At 52.2% G+C, this 24625-nt stretch overlaps 1 protein-coding gene across 1 annotated transcript in view; it reads right to left on the reverse strand.

The window, feature by feature from the left end:
• Positions 1-18487, reverse strand: part of PKP1 (plakophilin 1) — a 46552-nt gene extending 28065 nt beyond the window's left edge. The window contains exons 1-2 of the mRNA XM_054648899.2: positions 18286-18487; positions 10565-10665 (exon numbers count right to left, since the gene is read on the reverse strand). Coding sequence (XP_054504874.1) covers positions 10565-10665; positions 18286-18487 — 303 coding nt within the window. The remainder of the gene's footprint in view (positions 1-10564; positions 10666-18285) is intronic.
• Positions 18488-24625: the final 6138 nt, after the last annotated feature.

Raw genomic sequence — 24625 nt, forward strand, 5'->3', positions numbered from 1 at the left:
AACTGAAAGCTGCAATGTGACCCTGGGAATAGAGAAAGTGCTTTATTCCCAACACACAGGGTCTAACCCACACTGTAACTACAGGACCTCACTGCATATCTCTCACCATCATGGAGCTTGATGCCCCATTCTGACCTTCCAGCAGTCCCTGCACTTATTTTTAATTTCCTTATGCTCCTTTCTCCTCCATCCCATCTATTAGAAAGGGAGTAAAGGGAGTGAAAAATGAGTAAGAAGGGATTCTTGAATCTTGTTTCTTGTGCCAAGAAACAAGTGGAGACAATGAATATCAGCTTATGAGTTACAAGGCGTGTAGTATCTGCTCAGATAATGGGATGCTCTAGGAACAATGGGGAATATGCAATAAAAACTGAGATGACTAAGAAAGGAAATAAAAAAGAAAGGATAAAAGATGATGGTAAAATAAACCATCAACAATTAGCAAAACAAAAAGATGGCTTTAGCTGCCCTGCTGTCAGTTCAAAATGCCTTCATCAGAAGTCCTCCAGATTTGCATCAAGTTTGCCACACCAGGATTGAATTCAATCTTCTGCAAGGTTAAATCTTTGGGATGTCAGTGCTGGCTTGTGGGAGCCTGCAGGGTTATGTCCAAATGTGAGACAACTCATTCAGGTGTGTGCTCCAGAAAGGAAAAGAAACTGTTCTAGGGCTGTTTGCCCCTTGATGCTGAGTTTGTGCTCTGCATCCCCTCAGCAGTCTGGCAAGGAGATCTCCAAGACATACAGCAAACAGGGATAAAAAGAACTAAGGAATAAAACTGCTTTCCTCATCTCCCTTTGATTATCCTGGGAAAGCTCCTCCATGGTCTCCTGTTGGATCAAAGTGGTTTTTTCTCATCCAACTCTAAGCAGTGGCACTTTGGGTGCTGCTTTCTGCAAAGGCCACCCAAGGGTCCCTTTGGCTGGGAGAGAAAAGTCAACACTGGCTCCTAATCATTTCCTTGGAATTGTGAAAAGCCTGTGTCTGGTGTAATAGTTCATGCCACTGAAAAAAAAATTTCCATATTTCCTAACCTAGAAACACTCTGTGATGGGGAAATGGGAATCCTCTGCTGGCTCACCCTGAAGTCCCTCAGCTCTGCCCTAACTCCATCCCAGCCCCCGCACACTCAGCACCATTCCTGCCTCCAACACTCTGCAGAATTGTCATTATGTTAATTAATTAAGCCAAATATTTCCATTAACAAACTGATCTTCAGGAATGCAGGGAATCCTCTCACCTGCGTCCCAGAGAGCTGCAGAGGTAACGGCTGAAACCCTTCCCTGGCACCACCTGGGTGGGACTAAGCCCTTTAGTCCAGCTCTGCTGATGCCCAGATCACTGTTATTTGAGTAGTTTTCAGATTTTCAGATGTGCATCTAAACAGGTGAAGTGCTGCAAGGGGACAAAAGGGGAGCAGCTTCTCTCTGTGCCTTCTCCAGGGGACATAGAACAAACCAGGTGCTGAGTGGGGTAGGGGCAGGTTTGGAGCCTCCTGTAGAGCTCCTGGGGTTGGGAAGGACAGGTTGCAGGTGGAAAGGAGAGCCAGGGTGAGGCACATCACAGTAGAATGTGATGAGTCTTGGGGGCTCTCTGGCGGTGGGACAAGCCCTCTGCTGCCCAGGATAAAATCCAGAATCACCACACACACAGGCTCTCTGCATCCCATTGCTTGGGATGCAGCACACACACAGCAACAGTGAAGTGACCTTCCACGAAGTCATGATCTACCATATATTTCCTTCTGAGGTGATGTCATCCTCATTTCAATTTATTTTCCCGGGTTCAGAAACCCTGGGGACAGTGAGGGATGGACAGGGCTGCAGTGGGAAGGTGCAGGGTGGACTTTTTGCTCAGTGGAGCTGCTGGCAGCAGCCACAGGACAGAGAGCAGCTTGTCAGATGTGAGCCCTGCTGGTTTTCTTTATGAGTCAGTTTAAGCTGGGATTATTCTGTAGGGCTGTCAGAAGCTTGGCAGAGCTGTGGAGCCCCTGGGCATCTGCTGAAATCGACTCAGGAAGCCTGGAAGAGGAACTCGTTGTTTATCTAAAGCTGGGATTTGCTCTGCAGTGCACTCACTGAGGGGAGGGGGGAGTCTCTGTTTACTGAGACAGAATCACGGGTTCTCGATTACCTGCTGGGTTTTAGAGGGGCCATAGCATTGTCCTCCTCCTTGGCAGCCCCAAGATGGGTGAAGCTGTTTGCAAAGACACCTTTCTGCAACACACGAGCCCTGGCTGCAAGTCCGAGCAGGTCCCAGCAGGGCGGGGGAGCCTTTTGCAAACTCATGGGAAAATTGTTCCCGTGTGATGTGAAGCTCATTACCAAAGGCAGTCCAGGACTTTTATTGCTGATTCTACCAGATGCTTGGCTGAGCCCATTTTAATCTCTTTCAAGTGGCACGGACCTAATTGGTATCTCAGAATTCCTTTTTGCAGGAGGAGCCTGATCCAACGGCTCCAGATCGATGAGGATTCTCCTACCAGCTCCAATGGACCTCAGACCTTGAGCCTATGAATCCCTGCATGACTGGGGCTGACCTGATCCCTTCCTGGTCCTGGCAAAGCTTCCCCACACTAAAACCCAAATCCCTGTGTTGAATTCTGACCCAGCTAAGTCAGGGACTGTCACTTCTAGCACTGGAGCAAATGTGACCAAGGGAATGCAATTCCCTGCAGCCATCAGTGAGACAGGACACCCAGAGAGGAAGAAGGGAAGCACTCTGTGTCTGCAGAGATGCCATCTCTGAGGGGAAAGGTGTCACACAGTCTGTGGTTTTAAGAGCCACCTGACAAGAGCTCCCAACTTCTGCTGATGCCACTCTGGGTGCAGGGAGCTCTGCCTGTGCAGAAGAGCAGCAGTGAAAGGAAAGAATCAATCTCTGACCTTCAGATCTCATCAGTGCCCAGATTTCCCAACGCTGTGAATTGCATCTGCCCACTGCCCACGGGTGTGTGTATGGTGTGCCATTCACACCTCTCCCCTTGAGGAGTCTGGGGAAATGCTGGGAAAGACCAGGAAGTCCCTCACAGTGGGGTGGAGACAGAAGGCAGTGATTCCATCTGCACTGCAGGATCTGGGAAGCATTTTGAAGGGTTCAGGCTGTCACTGAGGCTTCTCCCCACAGGAGCTGAGAAGTTGGGACGGCTTGGAAGGTGTCCCTTTCCATCACACAACTCCTTGGATTGCCAAGGAGCAGCCCAGAATAGTCATCCATGTCCTAGGCTCATCCCCCAGTGTGGGCTGCAGGGAGAGAGAGGACTCTCCCATCTACTCTGCTCTTCTGACACCCCACCTGGAATACTCTGCACAGTTCTGGTGCTCCCATCATGAGGACATGGAACTGTTGAAGCAAGTCCAGAGGACCCCACCAAGCTGATAAGGGGACTGGAGCAATTCTCCATTGGAGACAGGCTGGGACAGCTGGGAATGTTCAGTGTGGAGAAAAGAAGGTTGTGTGGAGACCTCACAGCACCTTCCAGGATCTGAAGGGGCTACAGGGAAGGTAGAGAGGGATGTTTCATCAGTAACTGGAGTGACAAGACAAGGGGAAAGGCTTCAAACTGCCAGAGGGCGTTAGATGGGATTTTGGGGAGAAATTCTTCCCTGTGAAGGTGGGGAGGCCCTGGCACGGGGAGGCCCTGGCACAGGCTGCCCAGAGCAGCTGTGGCTGCCCCATCCCTGGAAGTGCCCAAGGCCAGGTTGGATAGGGCTTGGAGCAACCTGGGATAGTGGAAGGTGTCTCTGCCTATGGCAGAGGGTGCAATGAGATGATTTTGAGGGTCCCTTCCAACCCAAACCCTTCTGTGACCCTGTGATCCTGTGATTCTGATTCCAGCCATTCCATCAGGCCCTGGCAGTCCCTGTCTTTAGGCTTTAGGATGCAGGAGGATGCTCAGGTGCAGCCAGGCCACCTGACATTCTGAATTTTAGTGTCAACTTCTCCTCCCCACTGTGAAATGAGTGTGTCTGAGTGAGGCCAGGCCTTGGGAGCTGTTCATTCACAGCTCCATTCACAGTCAGACAGGGAAAGCAAGAGGAAGGAAAGACACTGGAGATGAGCACCAGTGGCACTGCTGCTCCTGTCAGGCCCAGGAAGTGCTTCCCTCCCTGGCAGCAGCACAGACCTGCCTTCAGAATAATGAGCATTTGTGGATCTCCAGTTCTCAGCCTGCAGTATGTTCTTGGAACAACAACTGGAATATCCAACACGAGATTTTATTTACACAGGTAAATAAACATCTTTAACTTCTTATTTCAGCTGGAATAAAAGTGGTTCTAGAGAGGAAGTCAAAATGACATTTCCCCAGCCATCAGCCATGAGTCCTTTTCTGGTTTCTTTTCTTCCATAAACCCTTTTGCTTGGCAGGAAAAGTCTCTGTCCTCCCCCTAGTTTCCAGAGAAGCAGAAGCACAGAGCAAGGTGCATCAGCCCAGGAATGGCACCCGGATCCAGCTCTGCCTTCCCACGTCAGAGCCCTCCCAGAGAACTGGGTGGTTCTGATTCCGCATCTGAGGACGCCATCAGTTCATTACCTGCCTGGATTTTTTTCCCTTGCAATTTGTTTGTTTCTAGAGCTGCAGACAGAGAAGTGAGGGCTCCGTATAAACACGTCAGGAGCAGGTTTCTCCCAGGCTGGAGGGCAAAGCACAGGAGATGCAACCCGAGCAGGTCCCACCCTGAGTGCTGGGTGGGGAGAGCTCCTCACGCTCCTTGCGAAACCCTCTGAGTGCTGCTCCCTCCATGGCAGGGAGAAAAATTGCAAAACCAGCAAATACATTGTTTATCTATTTCTGAAATGCTCCTTCCCACCTCTCCCAGGAGCTGCCTTTCCCTATGATTTTTCATCTCTTTTCTCTCATTGAGCTGAGATTTAGGTCCTGCTGGTTCCATTTGTTCTGGCCAAGGAAGGCAGTGTCCAACTTGCTGTTCCAAAGCCTAAAGCCTCATGCAAACCTCCCAGGGACACCAGGCTCTGACCAAGCAATGATGTGCAGTGACTCTAAATCTTTGTTTTCTCTGGCAAGATTATCCAAACCACTCTCTTTTAGGGTTCTTTTAAGCTTGGGTGCATTGTCACAACAGACAACAAACTTTGACCTAAAATCCTTATGGAACAAAGCTCCCACTGACAATGAGAGGTTTTGTCCAAAGAGGCAAAGGCAGGCAGGGACAACAGTGACCACCTCTTGTTCAGGTAATGCTCTTCAGAGAGAAAGCTCTGACACTTTGTCCCACAGAGGAGTTTTGGTTAAAAATATTCCTACAGTCTCCAGTGCAGAGGGATCACCGGTGTGTGTTTCTCATTACTGCCATAACAGATGTAATTACTACAGATAATTGCTTTAATCCAGTACCACCAGACCAGCCAAATATTCCTTGGTCTGGGAGCATGGCTGGTCCTAGAACCATTGTTAAAGTAACAGCTGGGTCTCCCCTGGAAGAGAGAAACTGAGGGGCTGGAGCTTGTCCGGGTAAGGGAGGGGAGCTGTGGAAGGGTCTGGAGCACCAGGAGGGGCTGAGGGAGCTGGGAAAGGGGCTCAGCCTGGAGAAAAGGAGGCTCAGGGGGGCCCTTCTGGCTCTGCACAGCTCCTGCCAGGAGGGGACAGCCTGGGGGGGTTGGGCTGTGCTCCCAGGGATCAGGGACAGGACAAGAGGAAATGGCCTCAAACTGTGCCAGGGGAGTTTCAGGTGGGACATCAGGAGGAATTTCTCCATGGAAATGGTTGTTAAACATTGGAATGATCAGCCCAGGGCAGCAGTGTGGTCACTGTCCCTGGAGGTGTTCAGGAAATGACTGGACCCTGCACTCAGTGGTGATGGGTCAAAGGTTGGACTGGATGATCTCAGAGGTCTTGTCCAACCTCAGTGATCCTGCGATCCTGTGAAAGCCCCAGTTCAGCTCTGTGGGGATAAGGATCTGCTGGAGACAGGACACATCTGAGACTCCCTCCCCAGCACATCCAGGGTTTGTTTGCCCTCGCTGGGGGCAGTGCTGGGGGGACACACTGGACACATCCACATCATGTGGGGGATTTCCTTCTTGTGGAAGCAGCAGCATGGAGGGCCAGGTAGGCTCTGTACCTTGTCCTGGTCCTGCCTCATCCTGGTCATGCTGTGGGACCTGGGAATGCCCAAACTCCCTGTCAGCAATGGACCTGCCAACCCAGCAGACCCAGGCAAGAGCTGGGTGGGAACTGAGCCTCAGAGGTCTTTGCTGGTGGAACCCCACGTGCTGCCCTCCATGTGTTTAGGATTTGGTTGTGCCTCTCCAAAGCTGTACCTGCAGTTGGGGTGAGCACCAAGGTCCCTGCAACCCATGGACCCATGTGGCTGTGGCTTTGCAACACTGCTGGAGAGACTCCATTTCTGGGGTGAACTGAGCTGTCAGAGACAAGGGTGTGGTTCATGCTGAGGCTTCTGCCATGACTGCACTGCTCCAGGGGCTCAGTTCAGCTTCCTTAACCCTCCCCGGGGTTTGTCTTTGTAAATCATGGTCACCACTGACCCTCCTGTGGGACCTGAGGTGTTGCTCACACCAGGACACAGTTCCTGAGGCTGGAGGGCTTTGGGAACTGCTGGCCACTCTCAGCTCACAGTGGAGTAGGGTGACAAATGTTTCTAAGGCTCCACAGCACCTGGGCTGAGGTATCACCCTGACACAGAGGGGTTTGCAGGCACGGATCCTCCCATTACTGCATCCCAGTGTGGGATCTGAGCAAAGGAATTCCCATCCTTGAAAGCTGTGCCAGCCCCTGACACATGAGGCAAGGAAATGCTGCAGCCAGGAGCAAACCCACTGCCCTCCAAGTGCCTCCTGGAGAGGCCCCACTGGCTCAGCGCTCCTTGCACTGGCAGTGAGAAGGTGCTCACTGAGGACAGCAATGCTGCAAATGAGGCAGCCCACAAGGGGAATTAACAGAAAAGAATGTAAGTTGTAATAATGGGTGAATTGGAGAGTTTAATCCAAAGTGTTAGAAACAAAGAATTATGGAATCATTAAATTAGAAAAGCCCTCTAAGATCAAAGAGTCCAATCATTAATGCAACACTGCCACATTCACCCTAAACCATGTCCTCAAGAGCCACATCCACAAGTTGCTGAACACTACTGGGGCTGGGGACTCCACCACTGGCCTGGGCAGCCTGCTCCAAACTGACTGATCCAGAAAGAGCTCTGTCTCCAGATCCATCATTTCTCTTACTCTAATATTTGAACATCAGTCTCACAAGATTGGGAAGAAAACTCAGAAGTGAAAAGTTTGACATTTCCAGGAAGACACAAAACAACACAAAAGGAGGAAGTTGGGGATAGCAGCTTTTAAGAGCTGTGGGTGGGAGAGGACATCTTTAGTGTCACCATCTGAGGCAGTGCCTTAGATCAGCGCACTGCAGTGTCTCAGGTGCAGGTGCTGTGGAGCAACACCCTGGAAATGGATTTCCTGCTGCACTTTTTTAACTCCAGGGGGACTCGGAGGCAGTTATTCCCCTGAATATTACACTGGGTCACTTCCCTGGAGTATCTGAGTTTGCCTGTGCACCTCAAAGGACTTTGCCACTTTTCAGACACATTCATAGCACCAGTTCCAGCTGGAAATAAGTCCAGCAATTTTGCCTTCAAAAATAGATTTGCTTTATCTTTTGTTTCACATCTTACAACCCAGGAATTACAAACAGGAAACATTTTTTAGGAAGCCCAGAACTTCAAACAGGTCTGTAGACAAAAGCTGAAGTTATCCCAAGCTGGAGGCTGGTGGCAGATGAGTGGAACCTTTAATACTGTCTGGAAAAAGCAGAATGGAGGAGGCTGCTCAGTGTGGTTGAGGAGTCTGGTGTCTGTTGAGCTCCTTAAGCACATTTAGGTTTGAGGTTATGTGTTCCAAAGTGCCAGTGGCCCCTGGGACTGCTTGCCTCTGAGTGCAGTCATCTCCCTGTGCACTCATCTCCTGCTCCATCCAGCTCCAGTGGCAGGAGATAGGGATCCAGGGGGGCTGATTCATCCTGACCTGACAGATCTCCCAGGTGGAGATGAATCACTGCCCCTACCTCTGCCTTTGTTGGCCAGGGGAGGAGTCAGACAACTTGTCAGGACTAAATGGCTGATTCTCAGATAGACTCAGGTAAGACAAAGTTTACTGTGAATCCTTCACAGGTCCCAGTCCTTTTTGCTGAAGTAACACAGATCCTGAAGACCTTTATCAAAAATATTTAGAATCAAAGACTTGCATGACACTTAAATTTGGAGAAAGACCTTCCCTCCTCAGTAAGTGCAGAGGAGTCTCTCAGAGAACAGACAGAGCTGCCCAAATCCCCAGTGAGCCTGAAGGGACTGAACTGCTGTGTCCAGGGGACTCTGGTGTGTCTAATGGAGGTCCTGAACTTTATCACCGTCATCACCACCTTCCAGCTGTTCCCCTGAACACAAACACTGCTGACTGAGACCCCTGGCAGCCAGTGGCATTCCCACCTACCCAGCATTTGTCCAGCTGCCATAATGATTGGGAACAAGATCAGGAACTAACAACAGGAAACAATAACCCTCACACCAGCAGCAGGAGCTGCAGCAGCACCTTACCAGCATGAGCAGAGCCAGGCCTTGGCTTCCTCCATCTTTAACAAAAAACCCATCTACAAACCCTTAGAATGGCTGAAGCAGAGCAATTTTGCTTGGACAAAGCACAGCAAACTCCATTCAGGAATCACAATAGGCAAACAGCAACATATCATCAAAACAAAACATCCCAATTGTTTGAGTCGTGAAGCTCAGATGCTCCACCTCTGCCTCGGGAACTGCCTCAGTTGCACTTTTCTAGTGGCCACAAAAACCCTGCCTGGTTACCATGGCTGGACCCTCTGCAGGGCTCCACCACTGTCTTAGGGATAGACACAGGACACCTGGATGGATGGACCTGTGCTCTGACCCATTACAGAATCCCAGCATGGTTTGGGTTGGAAGGACACTCAAAGCCCATCTCATTCCACCCTGCCATGGGCAGGGACACCTTCCACTAGCCCAGGTTGCTCCAAGCCCTGTCCAACCTGACCTTGGACACTTCCAGGCATGGGACAGCCACAGCTTCTCTGGGCAGCCTGTGCCCAGGCCTCACCTCTCTCACAGGGAAGAATTTCTTCCATCCCTCTCACGGAAGAAAATCCCATCTAACTCTGCCCTCTGGCAGTTTGAAGCCATTCCCCCGTGTCCTGTCACTCCATCCCTTGAAATAATCTCTCTTCATCTTTCCTGTAGCTCCTTCAGGTACTACAAGGCCACAATATGGTCACCCCAAAGCTTCTCTTCTCCAAGCTGAACAATCCCAACTCTCCAGTATTTCCTCACAGCAGAATTCTCCATCCCCCCAATCCACTTGGTGCCTCCTCTGAACAAACTTTTCCATCTGGGGACAGCAGCCCCTCTGGCTGGGATTTAACCAGCACAGGAAGGGACACTGAAATGGGCCAACAGACAGGCTGGAAATGAACATTTCAAAGACACTCCAGTGCTCCCAGTTTTCCTACTGAACACCCAGTGATGCAAACTCAGCAAGTGACACCACTGCCTCGAAGCCATCATGCTACAACAAGGCCATTAGGAAAGACCCCAGTAAATCCTTCTGAAGCTGAGGAATGCTGGTGCTCTGAATAAGCAGAGGATCTGGCAACCACCAGGAAAAGCTGCAGCCCTGTCTGTGTGTTTGGAGCCACCAAAACCTTTCCTGGTTCAAACCTTTGATGGCTGACACGGAGCTGCTTTACAGTTCCAGAGTTGTTGAAAGGAGTCCTTTGCTTTTCTCATATTCAAATCCCAGATCTGTGAATTGCTCCTTTCTACTTTAGAGCTGATGAAAAGCAGGGAACAGCAGAACACAGGCCTGAAATGGAGGGGCAACATGAGCACAAGTTGTCCCAGTGGACTGTGGAGTGGTTGGAGCAATTCCCTGTATATCAGGAGTCTGTCCCCAAGGCCCAGGAGCTCTGTGGGATGTCCAGACTCACACTTCACAAAGACAGGTACCATCTCACCTGTGCTTTTTCTGGAAACCTACAATAATTTTTTTGGAAATCACTGTGGAAGAACTGGATCCACTTTTCTGCAAGCACAGAGAATATCTCTGAAGGGTCTGCGGTAGCACTGAGGCTGGGAACAGCAGCACAGCAGTTCTAATGCAAATCCCCTGTTCCACATTCTCCAGCCACACTCATGTCATTCACAGCCATGTTTTGGTGCACAGGAACAAAGATGGGAACCCCTGGATGTGCTCCAGACTTGAACTGAGCTGTGATAGTCTGAACCCAACCCTGATCCCTCAGGCAGCTTCCAAACTCTTGTGCCATTGGATACCAACCCGCAGATGCAAAATAAATCTTGTTCACTCTAAAATCCCCACATAAAGCAGCTGTGGGGCCTTCAATCCTCCTCCTCCACTGCACTGAATCCCTTTCCAGAACAGCCAGGATCCCTCTCAGGTGAGTTTCTGAAGCACTGTGACCTCCCTATGTGACTGAGATTTTCTTCCTGTCCAGGGAACCTCAGCCCATGCCACAATCCCAGATCAAGGAGTGTCTTACCGGGTATCCCCAGTTGCTGTTCCCTGTCTGGGTTTTGGTGTAGTAGCTGCCCCGGGATGTCCCGTAGCCATAGCCATCAGCTAAACCATCATACATGGAACCTGCAAATGGAAAAGGCATGGTCAGCATGAGAAAGCATTCCCAGGAGAAAGGATTCCCAGCAGGTCCCTTTCAGAGCACAAAGCTTTTTTTTAACAGCAAGATTAGTTATGGAAAAGTGACAGTTATAAATCTCAACAGGAACATAGGGAATACAGGCAGGAAGGGGAGCCCTTGTCACTGCTGGGAACTCCAGCCCTCACACCACAGACCCCCCAGGGCTCCCCAAGGTTTGCAGCACAAATGACCAAGTGCCATAAAATCTAAAGCAAAGGAGCAGAAAGGAGTCGGGGACAGTGTCTGACATTATGGAATCACCGAATCCCAGAATGGTTTGGGTTGGACCTCAAAGCTCATCCAGTTCCACCCTTGCCATGGCAGGGACGCCTTCCACTATCTTAGGTTGCTCCAAGTTCCATCCAACTGCCCTTGGGCACTCCCAGGATGGGACAGCCACAGCTTCTCTGGGCAACCTGGGCCAGGGCCTCACCACCCTCACAGCGAGGAATTCTTTTCCAATATCCCATCTAACTCTCCCCTCTGACAGACAGTGGGAAGCTATTCCCCCTTGTCCTGTCCCTCCAGGCCCTTGTAAATAATCTCTCTCCATGTTTTCTGTCAGTTCCTTCAGGTACTGGAAGGGCACAATTAGGTCACCCCAGAGCTTCTCTTCTCTAGGGCTGAACAATCCCAGTTCTCTCAGCCTTTCCTCACAGGCAAGTATTTCCTTTCCTCTGATCAACTTGGTGGCCTCCTAGCTGTAGTATGAGAGGAACCTGATGCTATTTTGTGCTACATGTCCCAGAATGTCTAGCCACAGAAGACTTGTAGTAAATAGAATTTCTCTCTCTGAAGGCAAAACCTACCCCTGACCCTTTCACCAGTTCACTCCATGTCTGAATCCTACCAATCCCATCAGCACGAGCAGCCTGAGCAAAGCTTGCTAAAATTAATCAATGGTCACTAACAAACACCATGGATAAAGGATGATCCAGTCTATTTAACACCTGGGGATCTAAAACAATCAAGCACTACAAAACCTCATTGCACTCTTTGAATTCCAGTCTTGTCTCTAAAAGATCACTTTGTGTGTCTATACTTTCTTTTCCTGAAAATGTATAGAGCTCCATCATTATTTTTGGGATGCTAGAGGAATAAATGAGACTGGATCTCAGATATGTTTTTTAAGGATGCAAATATCTTGGATCAGGAGGAACCCATCAGCCATTTTTTCTGTTTCTCAGTGCTTTAACCAGAGTTTGGATTGACCTACCCCAGCACTTCCAAGAGCTCTCCCAGCAGTCTCTGGCACTGCAATTTTTGGATCACTCCTAAAAGTATTTCACTCAATGCCACGTTCATCACTACAAGACAAATGAAGTGAATCATTCTCTTTCCACAATGAAATTCCCTTAACCCTCTGGATGGTCCAAAAGACTTTAGGGTGATTTCAGTTTCATTTTCAGAAATGCTCAATAATTGTGGCATCTCAGGTCCCGTTATGAGGAAGTGCAAACCCTACACTCCAATTAACTTCCAGGGGAAGCTCTGAATGTCTAACAAAGTACAAAATCAGGACTTACCTGTCCTAACTTATGCACCTAAACTGGTGGGTAATGTCAGAAATATCCTAATCTCTGTGATTGTTTGATAAGACTCATCTCTGAGATAAACTGGATAAGCTCGACCACAAAGGCCCTGGAGCCACTCAGGTCTCCTCCAGCCACTGATCCTTGGAATAAACCTTATTTATTGCCCTGCCTGAGGCACCCAGAACCTGTTATGGTGATTTGGTTTGTGGCTAAAAATTCCTGCATTTTCTCAGGAAGATGATTCCTGTGGATGTGGTGTAAATAATGAGATTTGCTTTCTATTGTCAGCAGGACTGCACCTGGAGAACATCCCTGGATGGAGAACAGGCAAGAGCCAGCTCGGCTCCCAGCCCTGCCCCTGTGCAGGAAACCACAGGAGTTCCTTTTCCATAGTCTGGAGATTTGGCGGGCACTGCTCCTCACCCAGATCTCCCCAGCCCCAAGTGCCTCATGCACATAAAGCTGCACAGCACTTGCTGATAAGAGAAAGAAGTGGCCATGGAAATGCAATGGGAGATTCAGTCATGTCCTTCACCTTGTGCTCCCTCTCCCCTCCGGGATTTCCTTTCAATTCCACATCAGGACATCAGTGTTGGGCCTAAGCAGCAGCAAGGCAGTGCTGGAAGTGGTGAGTTTGGGCCAGGTGATTCCCCAGGACACAGAGTTAGCTGATAACCATAACTCTTGAGCACGAAGGTAAAGCCATTCCATGATAAATTCCTGGGAATTCCTTCTTCAAATCTGCCTCTTGGTCTCTGTAAACATTCTGTAACTGCAGGTGTGAGCACCTGGACCATTTTCCTGAGTGAGCAGCTGTAAAAAGGGGTTCTGTGCCTGACTTACAGGTCCCTCTGACCAGTCCTGCTTGGGGACTACACTTTTCCTTTCAGGATCTGTTCCTGCCATGCACTCCGGGGTTAGAGCAAGGAGATACCCAAAATAAGCCAGTTTAGGCACATCTGTAACTTTCTTCATAAATTCACTGTTATGTGGCTAAATTCAGATCAGGCAGTTGGTTCAAGTTTATGTTCTCCAGCAGGGAAGGGTTGCCTTCACCTCCCAGAACTTGTACACAAGAGCTTATAAACACAGAATTATACAGAACCTCAAACATTCAAGGCATTTTGAAGTCACCCTGCTGGTTGGAGAAGATGTTTCTCCTGCCACCACTCAACTGGGATTTATTGCTTGGAGAGCTCAGTATTGAGAGCAGGAAGAACCTGGGGATTTTCTGGTGAAGGTGGCTGAAGAAAACCTGATCTTTGCGCAGGTTTGGACACTTCTCTGCTTGGTTCATCTTGACAGACAGCTTGACAGCCAGTATCCCCAGCCCTCAGGAACAGGAAGGAGATCCCTCTTTTCAAGCACCTCAAAAGAGTAAAGACCACACAACCTGGTCCCAGGTCCTTGGAATTTGGGATAAACCCAGGCAATCACAAAAGACCATTTGGGCCAGGGTGGAAATGCTCTTAGTAGGAGGTGCCCCCCTCGTGCTTTTTTCTGGCTGTGTCCACAGGTCTGTGTCCCAGCTGCTGTTACCCAAGCAGCTGTTTAGGTCCCTGAAGGGCCCATGTGCACTTGGGCAAACACACAGAGTCAGTAACACAGAACCAGGGAATCACAGAACCACTGAGCTTGGAAAAGTCCTCTAAGATCAAAGAGTCCAACCATTCCCCCAGCACTGCCACGTTCACCGCTAACCCATGTCCAAAGTGCCACATCCACACATCTTTTGAACACTCCCAGAGATGATGACCCCACCAATGCCCTGGGCAGTTGTGCCAGGGCCTGACCACCCTTTCCATGAAAAAATTTTCCCCCAAATACAACCTAAAACTCCCCTGGCCCAGCCTGAGACCATTCCCTCTCCTCCTGTCCTTGTTCCCTGGGAGCAGAGTCCGACCTCCCCCAGGCTATCCCCTCCTGTCAGGAGCTGTGCAGAGCCAGAAGCCTCCTTTTCTCCAGGCTGAGCCCCTTTCCCACCTCCTTCAGCTTCTCCTCATGACAGAGGACCCTCACCAGGTGGGACAGAATTGGAAAGATGTGGCAGAACCACACAGATGAGGTGCAGCCTCTCAGTGACCATGTGGGCAGAAAACAATCCCGAAGGCTGCTGAGATTTCCCCCTCCCCAAATTATCATTCCCCCACGACATCTCCTTTAAAACTTAGACACTTTAAAATCTCTTTTATCTTCAGTGGGACAATTCATGAGGGTAAAATTCAATTACAGCAGATAAGAATTGCAAAACCTTGCAGTGCATCTCTGTGAGCCCCCCTACACTGCTCCCACTGCCCTCACCCCCTTCTCCATCCCTGTTATCCACTACTGCAGAGCAAACTGAGGCTGCCACGCAACCCAGTGTAGCTGTTCTTGATGAGTTATTTCCTTTCCTCAAAGGCAGCTCTCCTCTCTTGCAGCTGGCACTGCTGGCAGGAGGAGAGCTGTGCTCCAAGTGCCATTTTCCCAAAGCCAGCCGGACACACAGAGCCAACGTGGAGATTGTGGAAAAGGATGTCTGTTAATAAATATTAATCTGTGGCAGGGAAAGGCAAGACAAGAACCAGTCACTGGCAGTGCAGGCTAGGCAAGTTAAATCATAAACTATGCACAGCTTTAAACAATAAGGATGATTAAACATAGGAAAAACACAGGGAGAGCAGAGGCCTGTGGGAGGCACAAAGCAAAGCTTGGGTGCCTTCTAGGAGAGAAGTGTCAGTGAAATCCCAGACATGGAGATTCCAGCAGGAATGACAAAACTCCAGTTCTGCCTTCTGTCCTATGAGCTAATGGGGATTTTTTGTATCCCAATAAGATTTGTGGAAGAGTGGAACCTTTCACTGAATCATCTCATGCTGGGGGAGGTTACAGAAGTCTTCAAAAGACTTTTTATGCCCTAAATCCCACTTCACATCAGAGTCCTGATCCCCACCAAAGCCAGATGGGGTCCCATTAGACCTTGGTGGAATTACTCCCCTCTTAGCCACAGCCAGCACAGAAACTTCTCAATCCCAGCTCAGCCACAGGACAGTTGGATCTGACACTCCTTGGATGTGTCTCCTCCATGACAAACCACTGGCAGAACTTTCCTTTAGCCAGAGGAATTTGTAGAACAGAGCTGATGGTTAAAGGAGCTGGTTCAGCTTGGCCTGGCCTTTTCCTCTGCCACGCTACTGAAATTAATTTTCCCTGGAAATGTGCATTACTCACAAATTCAAGGAGAGCCATCTAGTTTGGTATTGCCATGGGGAGAAGGACAGATAAGCCCTAGAGCAGAGCCCACAGACCCAACCCCCAAGGAGGACAGACCCCACAGACCCCACACATCCCAGACACCCTTGGGAACAGCTGTAGCTGCTGTGCTGAGCCAACCCCCACTGGGTTCAGGAGTGTTCTGCTGGCAGCAGTTTTCTGCCCACTGTCCCACCCCAGCACACACCAGTTGGAGCCCACACTGGCCACCTTGCCCTGGGGGACACCAGATCTCCAAAGTGGCCACAAAACCTTGACCTGCTGGACTCCAAATCACCAGCTCATTTATGGTTCCATCAATCACTGGGGTAGTGAGGGAGTGTGTGCTCCCCGTCAAGGAACTCCAGTGGTGGGACACAACACCCCCACCCTGCTGTGTGCGTGAGGGTTCCACGTCCATATTCCCCATCCTACACACACCCGGACACGGTTCCTGTAGGTGGGGGAAGCTCTGGGCCCTGCTCCAACTCCAGCTCAAACCACAGCTCCAAACACAGCAACAAAGCTGGACCTGGCCCAACAGCTGCCCAGCCCCACTCTGGGACTGTCTGGGAGCAGAGGGAACAAAGCACTCAGGCACTTGTCAGGGGGCTTTGGGAATTCCCCAGCTTGTGCTGCCTCTGAGGAGCATCTCTGAGAAATCCCAGGGGACGCAGGGAGTTGAAGTTGGATGAGGGTTTGGACAGGCAGAATCCATGCTTAACAGAGCCACATAGCCTCTTTGTAGGAAAAACTAAATTTTCTCATCAGGGCTGCCTACCTGATCTTTGGGCAAGAGCAGTAAAACCCAACACCTGAAAGCTGAGCTGGACCCACTCCGACACCAACCAGGAGACAGCCCTGGGAACAAACAGCAACTTCTCACCCTTCTGGGATTCCATCCAGGAATGCACTGGGATGAATCAGCCCCCAGCACCTTTGCTGGCCAACCACCCCTGGTGGGAACGAGGGGAGGGGGGGCCTGGGCCCTGTACTTGGAGGCAACTCCTGGGAGTGGGATGTGACTCAGCTTCCCTGGGACACAGAAACCAAAGCTGCACATCTCCACGCAATTCCCATTCCCAGACATTCCCCAAGTGTCTGGAGGAGGGGTTTAGCTTGTTGAGCAGAAACTGGCAATTTGGGAATGTGCTATTTTTTTTTTCCTTTCCCAGAGGTTTCACCTGGGCTCCTCTCCAAGCTGGATAATCCCCCTCTGCCTCCCTTCCTTCCTGCCTGTGGATCCCTCTGCCCGCTTCCCTCTCCATCCAGAGCCCCTCAGCTCATCCTGCTGTGTATTTTATTTTGTCAGGTCTGTCACTGTAACACCATAAGCAATAAACCCTCTGGAGGTGGGAGGAGATTCCCATCCTCCACTTTGATGACAGAGGAAAGCTCTCCTTGCCCCAGCCCCCCTTCAACTGTTGGAATCTGTGTTGACAAAACAGAGGAAGCAGGGATTTGTTCCTGGCACAGCCCACCTGCCCTCGCTCAGGAGATGCTCCATTCCCTCTGTTCCAGCAACTGCAGTTCCCAGAGCAGGGATGGCTCCCAAGGGAGCACCACCTCCACACTCCCTCCAGCAGCCTACAGCCACCCAGCTTCTCTTGCTAATCCAGCCTCAAACATGCCTCTGGACCATGGCAGCTCACCAGCACAGGATTTAGCCTCACAATGCAGCTTAGAAGAGCTGCTGGACAAGGCACAGCTCCTGAAGGAGGTATCGGAGCCTGGCCCAGCTCACCCAGGACCCCCCTCCATGCTGTTCACTCCAGACTCAGTGGAATGCTCAGTCCCAGCTCCAGCACCCCAATGGCCCTCAAAGCCCTGGGATTTCCTCTCCCTGGTGGACTCAGTCAGGCCAGAGCTCTGTGGCTGCTGGAAAAAGCACTTCCAAGAGCCAGAAGGTTTTGCACAGAAGTTGTCACAACCCTCTGGGTTTGCAGCTTCCAGCTGGGGAATGCTGGGCTTTACCTCTAGATCAGCTTTCTCCAGACACAAGGATGGCAGAGAGAACCATTTGCCAAGCCTTGATCCAAAGAGGAGGGGGTTCCAGTGGGACACCTGGCTGCAGGACTCAGCTGATTGTTTCTGTGGCACACACTCAGAGCACAGAGGTGGAGCAGCTGCCTGGACGTCAACACAGGCAAAGTGGAGGGGGCTGTGAAACACCCCCAGCAACCAACACCAGGGACACTTCTCCCAACTCATCTCCTTCCTACCACTCCCATCAGGGTCCCAGAGACTCCACACTTCTCAGCCTGTAAATGGGAGATGTGTTGGGAGTTCCAGAGGTGAATCCTGAGCTGAGGTTTGTGTCCTGTGTGTGGGCACAGCCTCCTGCTCTGCCCCTGCCCAGCGCTCAGGAGCAGCAGAGCCCCAGCCCCAGCCCACGCAGGGTGGAGGAGGAGCACTGTCAGCTTTGCCATCCACAGGAGGGGGTGGTGGGGAATCCCAGCCATGGGGGCAGTTGCAGAGGAAGGATTTGCAAAACCAGACAGCTACTCCAGCTTTAAAGCCAGGGAAAAATTGGTTATAGTACACACTGAAACGTCCAAGTGCCTCAGGGATGTGGAGCAGAGCAGCACTCCCAGGGATCAGCTCCAGCCAGGAAGGAGTTGATGCTTCCAGCTCTGTGTCTTGTCCTAAACCCTTCCAACTAGTGCAGGAGATCTTGGCAGCACCTGCCTGAGGTGAGCCAGGAGAGAAGCAAAGCAATCTGTGCCCCCTCCACAAACCCCATCAAAGCACCCCGAGCACCAGCCCTGCCCCAGAGGCTCCCTCGCTGCGGGACTTTACCTCGGTTTGAGTGGCCCACGCTTGACGACACCGACGACTTTTGCTTCTGCCTCTTGACCGTCATCATCACCTGCTCCTGGACGCGCTGCTTGCCCGTGCCCTTGGTTTTCAGCTTGTGGTCCGAGGGCAGGGCCAGCGTGGAGCTGGCCTGGTCCTGGAAGCACTCGTAGGCCAGCGCCGTTTTCAGCGGGGAGTGGAGCATGGCTGGAGGCCGCGGGCGCGGGGCTGCACTCGGCTCGCACGGACAACACGGGGCCACCGAACACCGGCTCTGCTGGGCTTAGTCCCCCGAATCCCTCCTTGCCATACGTCCCCTGGCCCAGGGTGTCTCAGGGCTGCTGCTCGCAGCTCGGCTCCCCAGCGTGTGAGCAGTCACACCCTCTGCCAGACTGGATATACAGCCCTGCCCGCACACACCCACGCCTCCCGCCAGCCCCGGCACCCCCGGGCCGCTGAGGGCCTGCCCGGCCCCGGGCCTGCCCCAGCCCCTGCCCAGCCCCGCGGGCCGCGGCCGTGCCGGTGGGCAGGGCGGGGGGCTCCAGGGCTGGGCACGGGCACTGAGAGGGGTCGGGCTGAGGCTCTGTGGGTCTGGGTAGGGAACGGTGCTCCCCGGGGGCTGGAACATCTCCCACACGGCTCCTCTTGGGTTCCAGTGTTTTCCCTCAGTCCCAGCTGCATCAGCCCCAGGTGTCAGTGCCAAGAGATGGCCCTGCCTGCAGGAGCAACGCTGCCCACAGTGCCCGTTCGGAGCCCAACTCTGCAAGCACAGGCTGCAAAGCCACCCCTCCAAGCCCAGGAATGCAGGAATCCTGCAGAACACCGGCCCCAGGGGTCAGGGAGGGCCCTGTCAGGTCCCCTGGAGAGCCAGGAGCATCCCCCCAGAGTGTGTCCCCTTGTCTGAGGGACAGGCCTGTGGGGAAATCAGGGCACGGTTGAGGCAATCTTTGCACACAGCTTGGGGTAGCAGAGAGGAAAAGAGGAAATTTAGCAAGGAGATAAAATGGCTGTGCAAGAAATGACACGCCAGGCTATGAATGGCAGCAGAGTTCTCCCTCTGCCAAGCCACACTGCAGCAACTCGTTTGCAGAGAACCGAGCACCTCGCTGCTGGTGTGACCAGTTTCAGGTCACAGCAAGTGCTGACAAAGCTCCTGCCAAGCCACAGGAGGCTGATACAGGAGAAGAGGAACAGTCCCCATCAGGAGGGAGGCTGAGGAGAGGATGCCCAGGGTAGAGGCCTCCTGGGTGCTCCAGGATCAGGACCTGGGTGCTTGTGCCAGCACTCAGAGGAGCAGAGCCCTTTGTGCTGCCAGATGGATCAGCTGTGGGAGAAAAGATGTGTGGAGTTTCCCTCCAGTGAGAATCAGCAGTGCCCAGGGTCTGACCTGGTGCTTTCACTCCCATCCATCAGCGTTTGTGTTTCCCTGGTGGTTTGTGTCCACCTTTCATGTTTTGTAGGAACAAGAGCAGCATCAGAAAGCACAGAGCAGGCTCCTGGGAAAGATGAGCTTTGTGCACTGTCCTTTTCCACGCTCCAGGATGCTCCTCCCATGAAACCCAGGAGTAGAAAGCCGGGTTTTGTCAATATAACACAGGAGTAGAGCAAATGGAGGGTATTTATTTGCCTTTGGTCCCTTCTCCCCACCTTCCTTGACACCTCACCAAGGGATGCAGAGGCTTTACCCTGCTCCCTCACCCAACCAGCAAGACTTTTAAACCATGCCTGGGCAAGGCCAGCCTGGAGGAGGGCAGGGGCTGCCCAGGGCCGGGTGGGTGATGCCCAGTGGGATGAGTGGATGGGGTGGATGGGGTGAGTGGGTGCCCTCCTTTCCTGCTGCTCCTGAGCATTCCCCGGGTGGGGATCAGGCCGTGCTGTCCCGGTGCAGGCAGGAGCAGCACAGCAGCAGTGCCCGGCTGTTGTTTTCCCCTGCCCCACTTGTTTCTCCTGAAAGCTTGATATCGATGCCAAGCGGTGTTTTCGCAAATCAATGACAGGCTGTCAGCGTCAGGTGGCTCCTGCACAACAAAGTGCCAGCTCTCGCAAACCTGTAATGTCACTTGGCCCGGGGCGAGGAACAGCCCTGTCCCTGTCCCCGCGGGAGAGCCGCGTGTTTATCGCATCCCGTCACTGCGCTCTGGCATCTCCCGGTTTCATAACTCGCCCAAATTGCTGAGCTGGGCTGCGGAGCTGCGGACAGGGAGCTCAGGGAGGCTTTCAGGAAACAATGGTTTCTTGGGGCGAGTTCGCACGGTTTAGCCCAAGGGAGGGAATCTCCCGGGATTCTGCAACAAATTCCAAACCCGAATCTGGAAGAGCAAAAGATGCTTAAACGAAGGTTTTTATTGCAGTTCTGTGCAAACTGCGTTCTGGTATCGGGCTGGGGGTGTTCCTGAGCGGGGCAGGGGAGCATCATCCCAGCGCAGCCCCGGCAAAGCAGCAGCAGCAGCAGCAGCAGAGCTTTCATCCCGCAGCGCCCGGAGCAAATTCCCTGTCTGCCTTTGTGTCTGGAGCTCACGGGCACAGCGGGCAGGGCTGGAAGGGACGCAAACCCGTGCCGAATCGGGCTGCGATGGGCAGGGGTCGGAGGGTTGATGCAGTCGGTGTCACGAAGGACGCGGGCGCTGCTCCGGGGGCTCGGGGGTCCCGGCGCTGCCCCAGCGGCGCACGGCGAGGCCGTGACTCACCCTCCGCACCCACTGCGGGACACGCCCTGTGCATCTGGGCTCTTCAAAGCATTTTTGTGAGAGTTCCTGGGATTCCTGCCAGCTGCCTGATCGCAATCAAAGCGCTCGCTGGCCCAATGCTGCTCCCAGAGAGGCGCAGGGTGCCTGTTCAAACTTGTCGGGCGCTCCTGAGCTGGAAGTGTCTGAGGCGCGCTCGGGTTCTGTTGGGGGGAATAATTGTCCCCAGCTCTGGTGTCAGGAAATCCCGCTGTTGGGGGTTACTTCAGCACCGGGGGTTGATCCTTCCTTCGGACAGGTGGTCGCCAGGAGGGGCAGAGGTGCAGATGCTGGGAATTCTTGTATTTCCCAGGATTATGCTGTTTTCTGAGAGTGACTCATCCTCGCCCCAGCACAGCTGAGACTTTCCAGAGCCTGGCAAGGTTCTGCAGGAGGGAACCTGCTCTTCAGACTTGCACACCTTGGTTTCACTCTGCCTGCCTTGAAAGTGTCTCTTATATGGGACCAGAAAGCACCATAGGAAAGGGGCAGATGGAGGGCTCAGACCTAACAGACTAACAGGATACAGCTGGAAGGGAATGTGGAGCTGCCACAGTGAGGAAAGCCAGGCAGAGGCCTGCTAAGACTTGTGGCAAGGCTGTTCTTGAGCAAAACCTCCCCTCTACTCCTTGCACACCTGTGGGACTGAGAGGTTTTTGGGGTCGTGCTGTGGGAGGACAAGAAGGCAAAAGTGCCAGGCAGGTCATGGGCTGGCCCTTGGCAAAGCAGGGACACTTCTCCAGCCCCAGAGATCTCCCAGTGTGCATGGAAGCTTGGAAAGAAAGGAAATCCCTGATTTCTCCCCAAAACAAAAGGATGCATCAGGCAGAGCAGCTGCATCCAGCCAGCTGAAAGCCTGGGCTGCATAAGGGAGATAAAAGACCTGGGAACATCACTGAGGTGTTCCCTGACAGAAACGTGGAATGTGTGAGTGAGGAAGGGGCTGCCCCTCTGCCCAAAGCAGGGCTGAACCAAGACAGGACCCAGTTGCTCCAGATGTTGTCCAGTGCAGGTTTGATGGAGATTCCACAGCCTCTCAGGCCTCTCTCCCAGTATTTGACTGTCCTCATGGTGAATTGTTTTTCAGGTATCTAAAAGGAATTTCCCATGTCCCAGCTTGTTCCCATTGCCTCTGCTCTCCCCATGCACCTCAGAAGGTGTGACTCCACTGTCACAGAATGGATTGATTGACTTGGAACTGACCTCAAAGCTCATCCTGTTCCACCCCCTGCCACAAGCAGGGACACCTTCCACTATCCCAGGTTGCTCCAGGCCCCATCCAGACTGGCCTTGGCCAGGGATGGGGCAGCAGAGCAGTCCCTAAGGATTTTAATAGAGTTACCTGTGTATTCCAACGTCAGCAGCTGCAGTGTCTGTAAAGCTCCTTGGTGCCACAGAAGGGGGGAGCCTCCTCTGCAGCCTTGGCAGCTTCACTGCCCAGCAGGAGCCTTGAGTTGGCAGAAATGGCAGAAAAACACAATTAAGTCCCCAAATCAGCTGTGTTTTGCTGTCAGACCCCTCAATCCCCCCCCTCTCAAATAGGGGTTTGCAGTCCCCTGAATGTTGTGAGTTTGGAGTTTAAAATGGTTCTACTTGGCCAGTTTTGGTTGCATAATGTTCACTCCTGGTATGTGCATGGAAGCTCTGAGTCCATGGAGTTGTTGTTTAATTTGCCTAAACCCCCATTTTTCCCTTCTCAGGGAAGACCTTTGGTGCCAGAGGAAACCAAACCCAGCACTGAGTGAGGAGGTGACTCCAGCCTGAAGAAGCAAAGGTTCCCCAAAAGTTCCTCAGAGATTCCCCAGAGGTTTCCTTGTCCCTCTGGGGAAGGCCCAGAGCCCCACAGGGTGCTCTGGAAAAGGAAGAGTGACACCGTGCAGCAGCTGCAACAGGGACAATTCCAACTGTCCATAAGGAAAAAGCTTTTCCCATGGAGTTCTGCAGCCTTGGGATGGGATCTTCTCTGAGCACTCAGCGGGGCAAGGACTGGAGCTGGCCTTGCATTGAGCCCTGCTTTGAACACGGCCTGGGGCTCAGGACCTCCCAGAGTCCTTCCAACCTTTCCTGATTTCCCTGACCTGAAGGGCACTGACAGTTCCCAACATGGAGCTCGTGGGTCCTGCAGGAGACACAAGAGAGGGAGATGTCCCCTGACAGTGACAATCCTTCCTTGGCTTTGGCAGCCTGGAGCTGAGTGTGGCCCAAGCACCACCTGCTCTCCCTGCCCCAGGACAGGGCTGTGTGGGACATTCCTGCACAGATGACTTGATCAGTCTTCTCCATTCCAAACAGAGATGTGTGGCAGGAGGGCAGGGATGCACTCTGGAGCATCAGCCTCCTCCTCTTCTCCTTGGCTTTTGTGCCATGCTCAAACACCAGACCCTGCCTGAGGACCAAATGCCTTCTCTGCTCCTGGCTCCCCTTTGGATTTGCCATCGAGTGTCACCAGCTCCCTCTGCAGTGCCTGAGGCTGCTGGGATGTGGAGCAGGAGCTCAGCCAAGCACCTGGGAGGTGGAATAAATCCTTAAAGAAGGGCCCAGAGGAGGTGACACTGGCCTTGCCCCGAGCTCCTCCAGCCAGGGGTCGGAGTCTGGCCAGGCTGTCCCAGACTGGGGTATCTGTGCTCACTCCCTGGAGTGTGGAGCCACAGGGAGAGGGGATGCACTGGCAGTGCTCAACTTCCCAGAGCACCCCAACCTCCCCTCATACACAGAAACAGCACTGCAGAAGTTCAGCCTGGTGCTTCAGCACATTTCCAGTCCAGAGGGAATTTTGCATGGACAGACCTGGCAAAAAGGACTTGCAAAATCAGCACCAATTGTGCAGGGATGACTTGGATCTTGGATGCTTGGACACCCCCTTGGATGTAAGGAAAGCTCCTTGCTTGTCTCTAACACTGTTCCCTGACAATGTTTCAGGTTCCAGGTCATAAATTCTCTTGAAAAATCTGTGTTTTCCTGAAGTTTGAAGGTGAACATGTGGATATTTGTCCACCTTGCAAAGCCAATCCAGGACAGACTGTTCCTGGAAAGCAGGAATGAAACAGAGAACCTCTGCAGGCCATGCTGGTTGGCCTCAAATGTGATCTCTAATCTCTGGTGCTGCGTTTCAGTATTAAAATAAAAGATACCCTTCAGTTATTGTGTCAGTACCATGATTTGCATAAAGCTATGGAGTGGTTCAGAGCAGTTTTTATTTAACAGGGTTTCAATGGTTATTTAGAAAACAGAATGAACTTTCTGTTTATCCTGTTCATCCTTTTCTGCTGGAATTGTTATCACTAAAGTCCTTCCCTGCAGCCCTCAGTGGGTGCCAAGGGAGTAAATAAAACCTGGGAGAAGCAGCTCTGCCCCACACTTGGCATCCAGTGCTGTCTTCATCCCCTCGTCCTTGGGTTTGCCCCCAGCACCACTGGGTCTCAGGAGTGGGGTGGGATGGAGGATGAGAGCCATGGGTCAGCCCTGCTCTGTGTGTTCCTCCTTGTGAGTGACCCCAGAGTGGTGCTGCCACAGCCCTTGGCATCCAGAGCCTTCCTTGGAGGAAGTCTGGTGCTGCTCAGTTGGTCCTGGAAGTAACCTGGGACAGTCTATGATCTCTTCTCAGCCATCTCTTCTCCTCA

The sequence above is a fragment of the Agelaius phoeniceus genome, chromosome 25, assembly GCF_051311805.1.
Source record: "Agelaius phoeniceus isolate bAgePho1 chromosome 25, bAgePho1.hap1, whole genome shotgun sequence".
NCBI classification, from domain to species: domain Eukaryota; kingdom Metazoa; phylum Chordata; class Aves; order Passeriformes; family Icteridae; genus Agelaius; species Agelaius phoeniceus.